At 37.3% G+C, this 13693-nt stretch overlaps 1 protein-coding gene across 1 annotated transcript in view; it reads left to right on the top strand.

Moving 5' to 3' along the window:
- The window catches only part of OSBPL11 (oxysterol binding protein-like 11), a 91348-nt gene that overhangs the window by 68948 nt on the left and 8707 nt on the right, over nucleotides 1-13693 (top strand). Inside the window, exons 9-11 of the mRNA XM_005873130.2 lie at nucleotides 381-879; nucleotides 4990-5176; nucleotides 11130-11312. Coding sequence (XP_005873192.1) covers nucleotides 381-879; nucleotides 4990-5176; nucleotides 11130-11312 — 869 coding nt within the window. The remainder of the gene's footprint in view (nucleotides 1-380; nucleotides 880-4989; nucleotides 5177-11129; nucleotides 11313-13693) is intronic.

Below are 13693 nucleotides of genomic sequence, written 5' to 3'. Positions count from 1 at the left end.
GCTGGGGAGCGCGATCGCGCTCCTCCTGTCTTTTGCCAAAAGTGCTGGGAGCGCTATCGCACTCCTCCTGCAGTGTCCAGTTCTAAGTCTGCTTTTATTAGTGATGATGATATTGCTAAATATGTCAATTCTTGCTGTGAAGATGACAATTTTGTGGAAGATATTGAATATGTAACTTCATTTACTTGTGATTCATAATTTTTTTCCTAAACTGCTGTAAAATCAGCAAAAATGCCTTGGCAATTTTAGCATAGTTCCTAGGATATTGGTTGGCACTCAAAGGGTTAATACCCATTTAGGCTGAAATGTTTTTTGAGAGATAAGAACAGTTATCTACATTGGATTAAAATTTCTCTGTTTTGTTGTTTTTATTGTTTTAGGTGGTGCTTCCTACATTTATCCTAGAGAAGCGTTCCTTGCTGGAAATGTATGCAGACTTTATGTCTCATCCAGATCTATTTATAGCCATCAGTAATGGAGCCACAGCTGAGGACAGGATGATTCGTTTTGTTGAGTACTACCTTACCTCATTTCATGAAGGCCGTAAGGGAGCCATTGCTAAGAAACCGTACAATCCTATCATTGGAGAAACATTTCACTGTTCCTGGAAGATGCCAAAAAGCGAGGTAGCATCCAGTGTTACTAGCAACTCTTCCACCCAGGCAGTCACAAATCATGCTCCTCTATCAGAGGAGGCTTTAAGCCAGGTCGGACCAGACTGCTATACAGTCAGATTTGTTGCTGAACAGGTTTCCCATCATCCTCCAGTATCAGGATTTTATGCAGAATGTGCAGAGAGGAAGATGTGTGTAAATGCGCATGTCTGGACTAAGAGCAAATTCTTAGGCATGTCGATAGGCGTGACGATGGTTGGAGAAGGTAAGTAGAAAAATTGTTCTCCAGTTTTTAATATCAAACTATAATCTTAAATTTTGGGAATCTAGATGAATATTAATTATAAATTTGAAATGTTATGTATACTACTTTTTTTTTCTCCATTTCCTAGTATGTTCCAGAATGCTGGTGGGGCGATGGGGCGTATTTATGGAAAAATATAAATTCTTCTTTTACATCAGTTTTTCCTGATTTTAAATGTAAAATATTTTTATTGTAGAAAATTCGGAAAATTTAGAAGAGTACCAAGGAGAAAATAAAAGCATCTCTAATCTTTCTATTCAGAAATGAATAAATTTAGCTAACATTTTGTATTTTTGTGTGTGTGCATGTTCATACTTTTATTTTAGTTTTATAAACTTAGGAGTAATTCTCTCCGTATAGTTTTCTGTCCCACTTTTTTTTTACACTAAATATTAATTTTCCCATGTCACTGATAGTACTTTAAAATATATGTTTTCATTATTATAAAAAGCACTCAAGAAATAGCTTGTAGGTAAATCTTCATCTTTTCTATTTCTTTTAAATATATTCACATTTGTAAGGAGATATTCACAGACTATTTTAAAATACATTGCCAAACTTTAATTCTACTTCAGCTAAAGATTATGAAAAAATAATTTAGGAAATACAGTGTTTTTTGGCCAAGAATACCAAAAAACAAAACAAAACAAAAAAAACCTCCACAGAAATCATTGCAGAATTAATGCAAATACAGGGTGGGACAAAAGTAAGTTTACAGTTGTTTGTATGGAAAATAATACAATGATAAATAATAATACAAGAATAAACTCTTTTGCATACTCAAAATTGTAAAACCTACTTTTGTCCTACCCTGTATAAAGGCAGAAAAAAACTACCATTTTAATGTTAAGGGAACACCATTGTTCATAGAATAATTTGTTCTGAAGTAAACTTAACAGTGTAGGACATAATTAAACCTGTGACTCTAACATTTTGAGATTGTGTTATTGTAGCTGCAAAGAAAATACTTTATCCCCATTTCAGTTTTTCCTATAGTATTTTTAACATCTGTTGTGAATCTAACCGTTTTCCAGATAATGTTTCAAACTAAGCAAGAGTTTTATAACATTAGAAAATATTTTATTAGTTTAAAAATAAAGTTTGCCACCTACAGCTTTTAACATTAGCCCTGAGCTCTTCATAAATACATTTTATTTTATAGATTAAAAAACTGAGGTCTAGATGATGGGATGTGTCTGGGTAATTCAGGTTAAGAAAGGCATAGCCAGAAGGAGGCATAGAACCTCATTCTTTGGCACATTCTTCCTGAGGACAGTTATCTTACCAGCTCATATAACAGAGGGAAACTGGTAATGGTAGCCTCTCCCGCTCCAAGAAAGGAAATACCTCAAGATATGAGGAAAAGCATTAATATCTTAACCATGCATTAATTGTGGAGGAGGTATATAATAGATAATTTTTTATTATTTAAGTCCTAATTAAGTATTCATGAATCGCCTTTTAGAAATTAAATTGTTATTGGTTACCCTCAAAAGAAAGTAAATTAAATCATAGAATGGGACTTATGACAATTCATTTTGCTCCTATAGCAGCTATGTTTTATATTTTATTATTTTTTAAATATATTTCTATTGATTTCAGAGAGAATGGGATAGGGAGAAAGAGATAAAAACATCAATGATGAGAGAGAATCATTGATTGGCTGCCTCCCCATTAGAGACCGAGCCTGTAACCCAACCCGGCAAGTGCAGTGACTGGGAATCGAACCGTGACCTCCTGGTTCATAGGTTGACGCTCAATCTCTGAGCCACACCAGCCAGGCAGAAGTCATATTTTTATTTAATAGTTGAGGAAAGTTCTGTTTATTAGATAAAATGAGATTTTAGAATTCTTTGGATCTCAGTTGTTTCTACTAGTGTATTATCACATACATTTGAAACTGGATATTTATTTCTTCAGATCTTAAATTCCACAGTGTATGCTACTTAGGTAAAATGTATTCTTAGAAATCAAAGATTATAAATCCAGTTTATAATATCATATATTTTTAGAAAAGTAATAAAAATATATCTTTTCCAACTTTGAATTAATCAATTTATTATTAAACACGAAGTATACCCAAGTAAATTATGTCTTCTGACATCTCCCATTATATATCAATATAGCCAGAACCATATCCCCTATGAAATGGCTCGATAATTTTTTTAAAATATATTTTATTGATTTTTTACAGAGAGGAAGGGAGAGGGATAGAGAGTTAGAAGCATCAATGAGAGAGAAACATCGATCAGCTGCCTCCTGTACACCCCCTACCGGGGATGCACCCACGACCAAGGTACATGCCCTTGACCGGAATCGAACCTGGGACCCTTCAGTCCGCAGGCCGACGCTCTATCCACTGAGCAAAACTGGTTAGAGCGATAATTCTTAATTTATTGTTGCCCTTTATGAAAACTACTAAGGGTACCCGGCCAGCATGACTCAGTGGTTGAGCATCGACCTATGAACCAGGAGGTCACAGGTTCAATTCACGGTCAGGGCATATGCCCAGGTTGCGGACTCGATCCCCAGATCACCAGTACGGGACATGCAGGAGGCAGCCAATCCATGATTCTCTCTTATGGATGTTTCTCCCTCTCCCTTCCTCTCTGAAATCAATAAAAATATCTTTTTTTTTAAAAACTACTAAGGGCAATAAAAAAAAAAGTTGGTGTTACTGCATGTAAAGTAGACTCTCAGTTTGTCTATTTGCTTATCCTAAAAATTAACTGTATTAAAATATTTTGTAACTCTTGCCCTAATTTGTGAATATTAAGAACAGAGTACTTAATGAGCATTCATTAAGAGAGAGATACTGGAACCGTTCGGACCAGTGGTACATATCCAGTTCAGTAATTATTTTGATGGTAACTAGGTAATAAGCTAAAGTTGGTAATAGAGCTCAAGTCTTCTTAGAGTCTCTTAATTATTTAGTACTAGTGCCCTGGTGCACGGATTCGTGCACATTGAAAAGAGATTAATTAGAAAGTGGCCAGCGGGGCAGAACTGGGCGAGACAGGCCGGACAAGCCCTGGAGCCAACCTCCCTCAGTCCCTCCCCAGCCGGCCGCACCTGGGGCGGCACTGGGGCTCAAAGGGTATCTGCGGAGTGAGCGGGGTCCCTCTGGCAGGTGGGGTCCCTCGACCTGGTTTGCAGGGATCAGCCGAAACCGGCTCTCCATCATCCCCCGAGGGGTCCCGGATTGCAAGAGGGCAGTTCTCAGATGACGCACCCCAGAATCGGGCTCCTTCCTCTCTGGTTCTGGGGTGTGTCAACCGAGAACAACTGCTGCCAAGTCACCACAGCTCAGCAGCTCCTGCGTTGAGTGTCTGCCCCCTGGTGGTCATTGCACATCATAGCTACTGGTCCTTTTATATATATATAGATAGATTGATTAGTCATTAATTTAATTCCCTTTTTATATGTTTTTTTAAAACCATCTTCAATATGGCATCAGTTAATATGTAAATAGCCCATTTAGAGTAATTTTTTTGAAAACTACCACTTCTGTCTCTTGTAACTTTACCATAAATACTTCAGAATTTGGCAAACAGAATTTTGGTGACCATAGTTTTTTCATAAAATTTTATTTTTTTCTTAATATACATAAAATAGAATGAAGAACACTTTTCATCATACCATCTAAGATTAAGGTCTACGACTCCATAACATTAAACTAAGTTATTTCCAAACTGCTGAAAAAGTTGTTAATACTAAGTACTTTATGTAATTAGTAATGATCAGATCTTAGTATAATGCAGTATAGCATGGCCTTAAACTCTGACTTAAGGGTTTTTATTTTTAGGATCGTTAGAGGGAACTCTTGTACTATTTCCACTGAACATTTTCTGGTTTTATGACCCCACCGAAACAGGTCATAGTGGAAGTAACCTTGATTCACTATTAGCAGGAATTGGTGTCAAATACAATTGTAAATGAAGCCAGTTTCATCCAAAGCTAAATGAAAATTAAGCAAAATTATGTTTATTTACTAAACAGGAGAAAACATAATATGGATTTTTCATAGCTGTTTTTTTACTATATTGACAACCTTCATGTTTTTACATTCAGGTATCCTTTGTCTATTGGAGCATGGAGAAGAGTATACATTTTCTCTACCTTGTGCATATGCCCGATCAATTTTAACTGTTCCTTGGGTGGAACTGGGTGGCAAAGTCAGTGTCAACTGTGCAAAAACTGGTTATTCAGCCAGCATCACTTTTCATACTAAGCCATTTTATGGTGGCAAACTGCACCGGTAAGAACATTGTAATGATATTTAGCTCTTATTCTATCAGTTTGATCTTTTATTATAACTCCTTACTGTTTTTCTGCTTTGTTTTATGTGAAATGGGGTTGGATTTTTATTCATATTTATTTTTTAATATATTTCATCTTTCAAGGCATTCTGGAAATCATGACCTGGTTTAACAAATAGTGACAGATCTATCTACTCTTGTAAAATTTTCCTGGTTAAATAGCTAACAAGATGTAGAATAGAATTCATAACATGAATATGCAACTTCTGGCCCAATTTCTGCCTTTAAAAGGGATTTAAACTTGGATCCAGATCTCCGTGGAGGCAGCTATTGCTACAGGTTAGTGTAAAAATGCATCTAGCCATTAGAAATGGTTCAAGAAGTACAATGAAGGAAGCCAGTGTCTTTAAGCACCAGTATTGAATTGTATCTTTAATTCCATCCAGGAATTGGCCAATTATGTATATTTTTTTCATGGCTTGTTGGTCTCTTTAGCACTAGTCCAGATCACCCAAACTATATGAGGACAAGCCTTCTAATAGGATCCTCAAAAGGAGACTGACTCTTTCCTTAAGCTTTTTTTTTTTTCTAAAATATTTTTATTGATTTCAGAGAGGAAGTGAGAGATAGAAACATCAGTAATGAGAGAGAATTATTTTTCGGCTGTCCCCTGCATGCACCCCACTAGGGGTCAAGCCCGCAACCCGGGCATATGCCCTTGACCAGAATCGAACCCAGGACCCTTCAGTCTGCCGGCCTATCCACTGATGCTCTATCCACTGAGCCAAACCGACTAGAGCTTTCCTTAAGCTTTTGATGTCTATTATGAGGTATTCCTGAAGAAGGAATAGTTTTCTTTTTCAACAAAGTTTTTATTGAAGAATAACACATATACAAAAGTACAGTGGGGCCTTGACTTATGAGTTTAATTCGTTCCGTGACGGAGCTCGTAACTCAGATTACTCGTATGTCAAATCAAAAAGTGAACGAGTGGGACACATGATGCTGGGCTGATGTTGTGGCGTTCACTGTGACGTTCGCTGCGCCAACTAGCAGTGGGGTATCAGAAGCTGGCTCGTAACCCGAATTTTAGCTCGCAACTCAAAGCAAAAAATTGGCCGAGAGACAGCTCGTATCTCGAAAAACTCGTTAGTCGGGACACTCGTAAGTCAAGGCCCCACTGTATACAAGTTAATTTGACTTTGTGAGTATTTGAGCACTTTGATTTAGGCATGGAACATTACTGGCATTCCAGAGTCCTTCCTCCTGCCCTGTTACAGTTATACAGATATACACATACACACACACTCTTTCTTTTTCACACACTCTTAAGTTAACTACTTACATTCTTCCCACTTAAGGTAGCCACTATCTGATTTCTAACACTGTAGATGAGTTTTGCCTGTTTTTGAAGTCTATATAAATTAATTCGTATACTCTGTGCTTTTTCATACCTGACTCATTTTGCTCATATTATGTTTTTGAGATTCATCCATGTAAAGTCGTCGTTTATTCTCCTTATTGCCTTTTTTCTATTGTATGACTGCCACAATTTATAGTGCTGCTAGGTCAGTGTTTGGTGAACATATATATGAATTTCTGAGGTAGATATGTAGGAGTGAAATTGCTGGTTGTAGGATATGAAGTTGAACTTCATTAGATATTGCCAGTTTCTTTTTTTATTGATTTCAGAGAGAGGGAGGGGGAGAGTGAGATAGAAACATCAATGATGAGAGAGAATCATTGGTTGGCTGCCTCCTGCATGCCCCCTCCTGGGGATTGAGCCAGCAACCCGGGTATGTACCCTATAGGGAATCCAACCATCACCTCCTGGTTTGTAAGTCAGTGCTCAACCACTGAGCCACACCAGCCGGGCACTGCCAGTTTTTCTTAAGTGGGTATACCAAAATACTCTCCCTTCAATCCTATATGAGACTTTTAGGTCCATATAGCTATTTTACTTCTTTTTCATTGGGTGAGTAGTATTCAACAATCTTAGAAGTGGAAAGAAAGACTAATTAGCTCCCAGGCATTGAATAAGCCTTTAATTTATGGATTCCAAAACACTGAAGCAGAGATTAAAAAAAAAAATACAGATAACCCAAACAGAACCACTAGGCATTGTCAGAACCCTTACCGAAGGTGGTTCACACTTTGTTATATGTACTTCTACTTAGGCTCTATAGTAATCACAGGATTCAAACCTTAAAATTAGAAGGGACTTTGGAAGTCACTGGACTGACATTTACTAGGCACATAAATCCCTTTGCGACACGCCTAACAACTGATTGTTCAGTATGTGTTGGAACATTATCAGCACAGAAGTCAGTGGGCAGCCCATGCCATTTCAGACTCCCTTTACTTATATGAAGTTAGAGCTGAAATCTACATCTCTGTAACATGCTTAGCACTGGTGAAACCATTTTCCAAAGTATAGAATTGAATAAAATGCTTAGGGGAAAACAAAAACAGGGATAAATTTTCCAAACCCAGCACTTTGTTTTGTTTTGTTAATTCTCACCCGAGGACATATTTTCCATTGATTTTTTTCTTTCTTTTTTTCTTTTTTTTTTTTTTTAGAGAGAATGGAAGGGGGGAGGGAGAGAGAGAAAATAAAAACCACATCAATGTGAGAGAGACATATTGATTGGTTCCCTACCACACTTGCCCTAACCGAGGTATGTGCCCTTGACCGGGAATTAAATCAGGGAGAGAGAAGGAGAGAAGAGAGAGATTGAGATTGAAATCCCACAGGACTTACCTATAAAAACATTTTTTAAAATGTTATTTATATACAAACTTATTCTCTTGATTGTTTTGTATTATTTTCCACAATATGGCTGTAAGCTTTTGACAGACTGGTACTGTTTGGGATCTGTACAGTGCTTTCATTGCATCTATAGAGTGCTGTGTATGTAGTATGTGATTTGTGTATTTTTCTTGGGAAATATGGTTAAGTGTGAGTTTCTTCTTTGAGATAGAGTCAGTCTACTGTATCAAATTATAGCTTTCTTGATGATTCTTTGACCTACCACTGGTTACTACTTAGATATGAAACCTTGGATTAGATTTTTTTGGAGCTTCATACAAGTGATATCCCCTTTCTCCTTTAGGATAACCATTCAGAGGTTTGAAAATAGCTGTTTAAGCTTTCTTCGTGTTAAATAAACTGAGAGTTCCATTTGCAAGCTTTTCTACATTGGTTCTATGACTAGAAATCTCTCCAGGGAGAGATCTTTTTATTTTTTTATCTGTTTTCCTTTTTTTTGTTTTGTTTTTTTGTTAATCTTCACCCGAGGATATTTTTCCATTGATCTTTTGGAGAGAGTGGAAGACAGAGAGAAACATCTATATGAGAGAAACACATCAATTGGTTGCCTCCTTCACGCACCCCAACCAGGGCCCGGGCTGGGGAGGAGCCTCCAACCAAGGTACATGCCCTTGACCGGAATCAAACCCGGGACCCTTTGGTCTGCAAGCCAACACTCTACCCACTGAGCCAAACCAGCTAGGGCCAGGAAGAGATCTTAATTAAGATCTTTAATGAATAGTTACTGAAGACTTTCCTTCTTTCATTATATTCAAAGTGTTCTCCAGTGTGAATTCTCAGATTATGTAAGTGTGGCTCAGTGAGTAAAGGGTTTCCCATATTTATTTCATTTAATCTTATGTCTGCTGTGTGAATTCTCTGGTACTCAACAAGAGATTTTCTCCTGTGAAAGACTTTTCCGCATTTATTGTGTGTATAGGATTTTTCCCCAATATGAGTTGTCTTGTCTTGTGTACACTGAGGAAGGACAGAGCTCCAGCTAAAGGCTCTTCCAGTTGATTACAGAGATAGTATTTTTATATATATATATATTTTTATTGATTTCAGAGAGGAAGGGAGAGACAAAGAGAGATAGAAACATCAATGATAGAATCATTGATTGGCTACTTCCTACATAGCCCACACTGGGGATTGACCCCACAACCCAGACATGTGCCCTGACCAGGAATCGAACCGTGACCTCCTGGTTCATAGATTGACACTGAACCACGCTGGCCGGGCAATATGTGTGATTCTTCTTCCCTTCCCCAGTTCTCTTCATGCTGCCCTTGCTGTGGAGCTATACTAAGCAGCAAGGATCCCATGTAACCCAGCGTGCATAAACAGGAACCTAGGGCTTGTTATTTGTCAAGTGGAAAGGCTTGTGAGGGAGATACGATAACTTGAGAAATTGTGCTGTGGCAGTAAAAGAGAGATCAAGTGAGGAATGGATTATTGTTCTTCGGTTCTCAGAATATAGTTCTGGGTATGTGTGGACAGAGAAGGGAAGAGATAAAGTATTCAATGTCATCGCCTCATGTTCTGTTTGGTTAGAGATAAATTTTCAAGGGTGGGAACAATGTTGGCAAGTGGGATCAAAGAGGAAATATGGATATCACAAGAAACATTCAGTCAGGCAAAACCCCTAGCAATGTAATTACTTATGTTCAGATGCTTTGAAGTATAACCCAGAGTTCCCACCCCTGCTATAATCAGATGACTTATAGTCATAGTGTTCTTTGTGTCCTCTGAGCTATAGTTATGCCTACTTTGATTTTGAATGTTTGGTTTCCTCTTGGATTCCAAACCTGTATAAACCTTGATCTTTAAAATCTGGTTCACTGATCGTTTGCTTATTGTCTCCTACACCCCTGCTTTGAGCTCTGAGTTTGTAGACTGTTGACTTCTCTTGATAAAGAACTATGGACTCTCTGAATCCAACCTGTCCTTCTGATGCCTCGGCCCTTGGCTTGTAACTGAAAAAGGCTACTTAGGATTCTTGAGCTTCACCTTCAGGCTTTGGCCTTTTGGATTCCTTGTGAATTCAGATAAACCATAATCTGTCACACTGATTAGACCCTAAACTACCACTGTTCTCTGAGTTCTGAATGTCTATCTAACCTGACCCTGTTGTTATTTGTGTCCATTGGTGAACATAAAATACTTCAGTAAAAATAATTAGACCTGTTCCTATTCCTTCATTTGTACTGCATCCTATCTGTTGATAAACCAGCCAGATAACTAAATCTTTATTAATCTTTCAACAATTTTAGTGTTTGAATTCTGAGTTCTGTGTTGATAATAGTTTTTGTATACTAATGCTCTTTTAATTTTTCTATTTTGTTTGTCAAGAGAAATTTTAAATTTTAATATAACTCTTCTGTTTTTCTACCTCTTTTTTAAAAATAAATTTTTATTGATTTCAGAGAGGAAGGGAGAGGGAAAAAGAGCTAGAAACATCAATGATGAGAGAGAATCATTGATTGGCTGCCTCCTGCACACCCCCTACTGGGGATCGAGCCCATAACCTGGGCATATGCCCTTGACTGTAATCGAACCCGGGGCCTTCAGTCCACAGGCTGACACTCTGTCCACTGAGCCACACCGCCTAGGGCTGTTTTTCTACCTCTTACTGATTTTTCTGGTTTCTATACTTAATTTAAAATTAGGCTTATGTGATTTTATGCAGAATTGATGTAGCCAGCACTTCAAAATAGAGACTCTAAACTTTTACATAAATAGGACTAGTTTTTAAAAAATTAAATAGGTTATTTATTATAACATTTTCCAACTGTGATAAAAAAAAATAAATGTTAATATTTTTCATATTCCTATTTAGTTTTAATATTATAATAGTTTTGTTTGTAGCAAGCATTTTTAAAGATCACACTTGGTGATTATTTATGACAATTAAGTCTCAAAGATTCCCAGTGTTCTATCTAAAGATTAAAGTTGATGTTATTTGAAAAAATTACTATGAAGCTAACATGGATTTACAGAGTGACTTTGGCACTGACATTGAAGTGACCTGTATAACTAACTAATTTAAAGAATTCCCAGAGTATGTTCTTGGGTTTCAGAATCTGAAGAAAAAGCACAATATCAATTTATTATAGCAAATCTTTTTTTCTGCCTGCTTCTAGGGTTACTGGTGAAGTAAAGCACAATGGTAGCAACACTGTGGTGTGCAAAGTGCAAGGGGAATGGAATAGTGTTCTTGAGTTCACTTACAGCAATGGAGAGACAAAGAATGTGGACTTGACTAAATTGGCAGTGACGAAGAAAAGAGTAAGACCTCTGGAGCAGCAGGACCCATTTGAATCCAGGTATGTCATTTGTGCATCCACCCAGGAAAGAGTCAGAAACTCTGGATCTTAATTTAAGCCTTTTTACTTACGATCTTGGACAAGTCACTTCACCAGTTTGCATCAGTTTCCTCATCTGTAAATTCAAAGAGTTTGGTCTGATCGGATGCTCTTAAACCCCTTACCAGCTATGGCATTATATGATACACAGTCACATTTTAGTAAAAGTCAAACATTGCTAAACTGGGCAAAATATTAACATTTAACAGAAAGTATTACTACTATCCTTACCATAGAAACTCTTACCCATCTATAATAATAAAAGCGTAATATGCTAGTTAGACTGGACGTCCTTCCAGACGAAGCCAGGGCTACGAGGGAAGCCGGTACCAGCAGCCGGGGGAAGGGAGGCCTACTCCTGCATAAATTTCGTACATCGGACCTCTAGTTATTAATAAAAAGACAGATACCACCACCACCCCCAGTAGAAAAACGGGCAAAGGACAGAAAGAGGTAAGAGGTAGCTCACAAAAATAGTGACGAAAATGCCCATTAAGAAAATGAAAAAAATGTTCAGTGTAATGAGAATTCAAAGAAATATGAATTAAACAATAAGACAGATTTTTAAAATAATGCCCTATTGAGGGAAAAGTGAGCAAATAGATATTATCATACAGCAGGTTAGAAGGTAAATTAGAACAGCCTTCCTGTAGAGTATTTTGGCAATATATGTCATAGGCCTTTAAAAGTAAGTGAAATGGATCTAAATGTGTTAATAAGGTACAGCCTCCAAAATATGTTGACAGTGGTTACTTCTGGAAAGGAGTACAGGGATCTGAGATAGGAAAGAGATCACCCTTGCTTGCATTTTGTATCGTGTGGAAGTATTACTGTATCAATTTTAAATGGAATAAAGAAAATACAGGAAAGCACTATACTAATAAAAGCATAATATGCTAATTAGACCGGACAGCCAAACGACCTTCCAGACAAAGCTGGGGCTGTGAGGGCCAATCCCCTTGCACGAATTTCGTGCATTTGGCCTCTAGTTAAATATATTAAGTTAAATCACATAAATGGAACCATACAATTTAGATGAGTAAAGGGATTAAATACCCATTAACCAAAGACTGGGGTTGGGTCAAAAAATAAAACAGTAGTGATTGAAGTAAAAATTTTTTCTAGGTATTTATCTGAAAGAAGAGATTCTCCAGGTTTGGTCTGCAGATCCTTGATATCCTTGAGATCTTTTCAGAGTATCTCCAATTTCTTTCTTTCTTTCTTTTTTTTCTTTTTTCTTTTTTTCCCATAATAATGCTAAGGTGTTATTTACCTATTTCACTCTGCTGCCACTTGCTTTGGTGGTGCCAAAGCAATGGTAGGTAGCACTGCTGGGCCTTAACACTAATCAAGGCAATGGCACCAAATTAGACACCAAGTAGTCATTGTAGTCTTCACTACTGTGTACTTGCAATTTGTAAAATGCCAGTTTCTTACAAAATAAATCTTTTTAATATTTTGCATGACACATTGGGAGTAGGCATAAAGCACTTGTGCTAAATCCTGAAGCATGGTGGTTGGTTATCTGGAGGGAAAGCATTTGTGCAGTTGTCTTAGTTACCAGCAAGTTACTCCTTATGAAACACCAATTTTTCTTAAAGGAATGATTTACAAACTGTAGCTGTTCTAATTTCACTATTAGATTTTTCTTACAAATGAAGAATGCGAACATAGCACTTCAAAGAAAAAAATTGAGACTATTTGTTGCAAATAGTAAAATTTAAATGGAAAAATCCTAAGTGTTCATCGATGGATAAATAAAGAAGTTGTGTGTGTGTGTGTATATACATACACATATATAAGGAAATAGTATTCAGACATAAAAAAATGAAGGAAATCCTGCCATTTGTGACAACATGGATGGACCTTGAAGGCATTATGCTACGTGAAATAAGCCAGACAAAGACAAACACTGTATGATGTCAATTGTATGTGGAATCCAAGCGGGGGAGGGGGAACACTGCACCGTTGGTAAAAATATAAATTAGTTCAGGCAGCATGGAAAATAGTATGGATATTCTGCAAAAAATTGATAACAGGACATTAACATCAGCAATGTGATATCAGTGTTCCTATAACTCATAGGCATGAAATTATACATGTGATTTAGGAAATGTAATTTTTAAAAAAATACTGTTAATTTTGAGGGTATCAGTTCTATTTACTATCTTTGTTTAAGAATGTTTGTGAAGCCCTGACTGGTTTGGCTCAGTGGATAGAGCGTTGGCCTGCGGACTGAAGGGTCCCAGGTTCAGTTCCAGTCAAGGGCATGTACCTTGGTTGCGGGCACATCCCCAGTAGGGGGTGTGCAGGAGGCAGCTGATCCATGTTTCTCTCTCATC

The sequence above is a fragment of the Myotis brandtii genome, unplaced genomic scaffold, assembly GCF_000412655.1.
Source record: "Myotis brandtii unplaced genomic scaffold, ASM41265v1 scaffold4, whole genome shotgun sequence".
In the NCBI taxonomy this organism is placed as follows: domain Eukaryota; kingdom Metazoa; phylum Chordata; class Mammalia; order Chiroptera; family Vespertilionidae; genus Myotis; species Myotis brandtii.
Note: the sequence above shows the minus strand (reverse complement) of the source record. Positions and strands in the feature narration are given on the sequence as shown.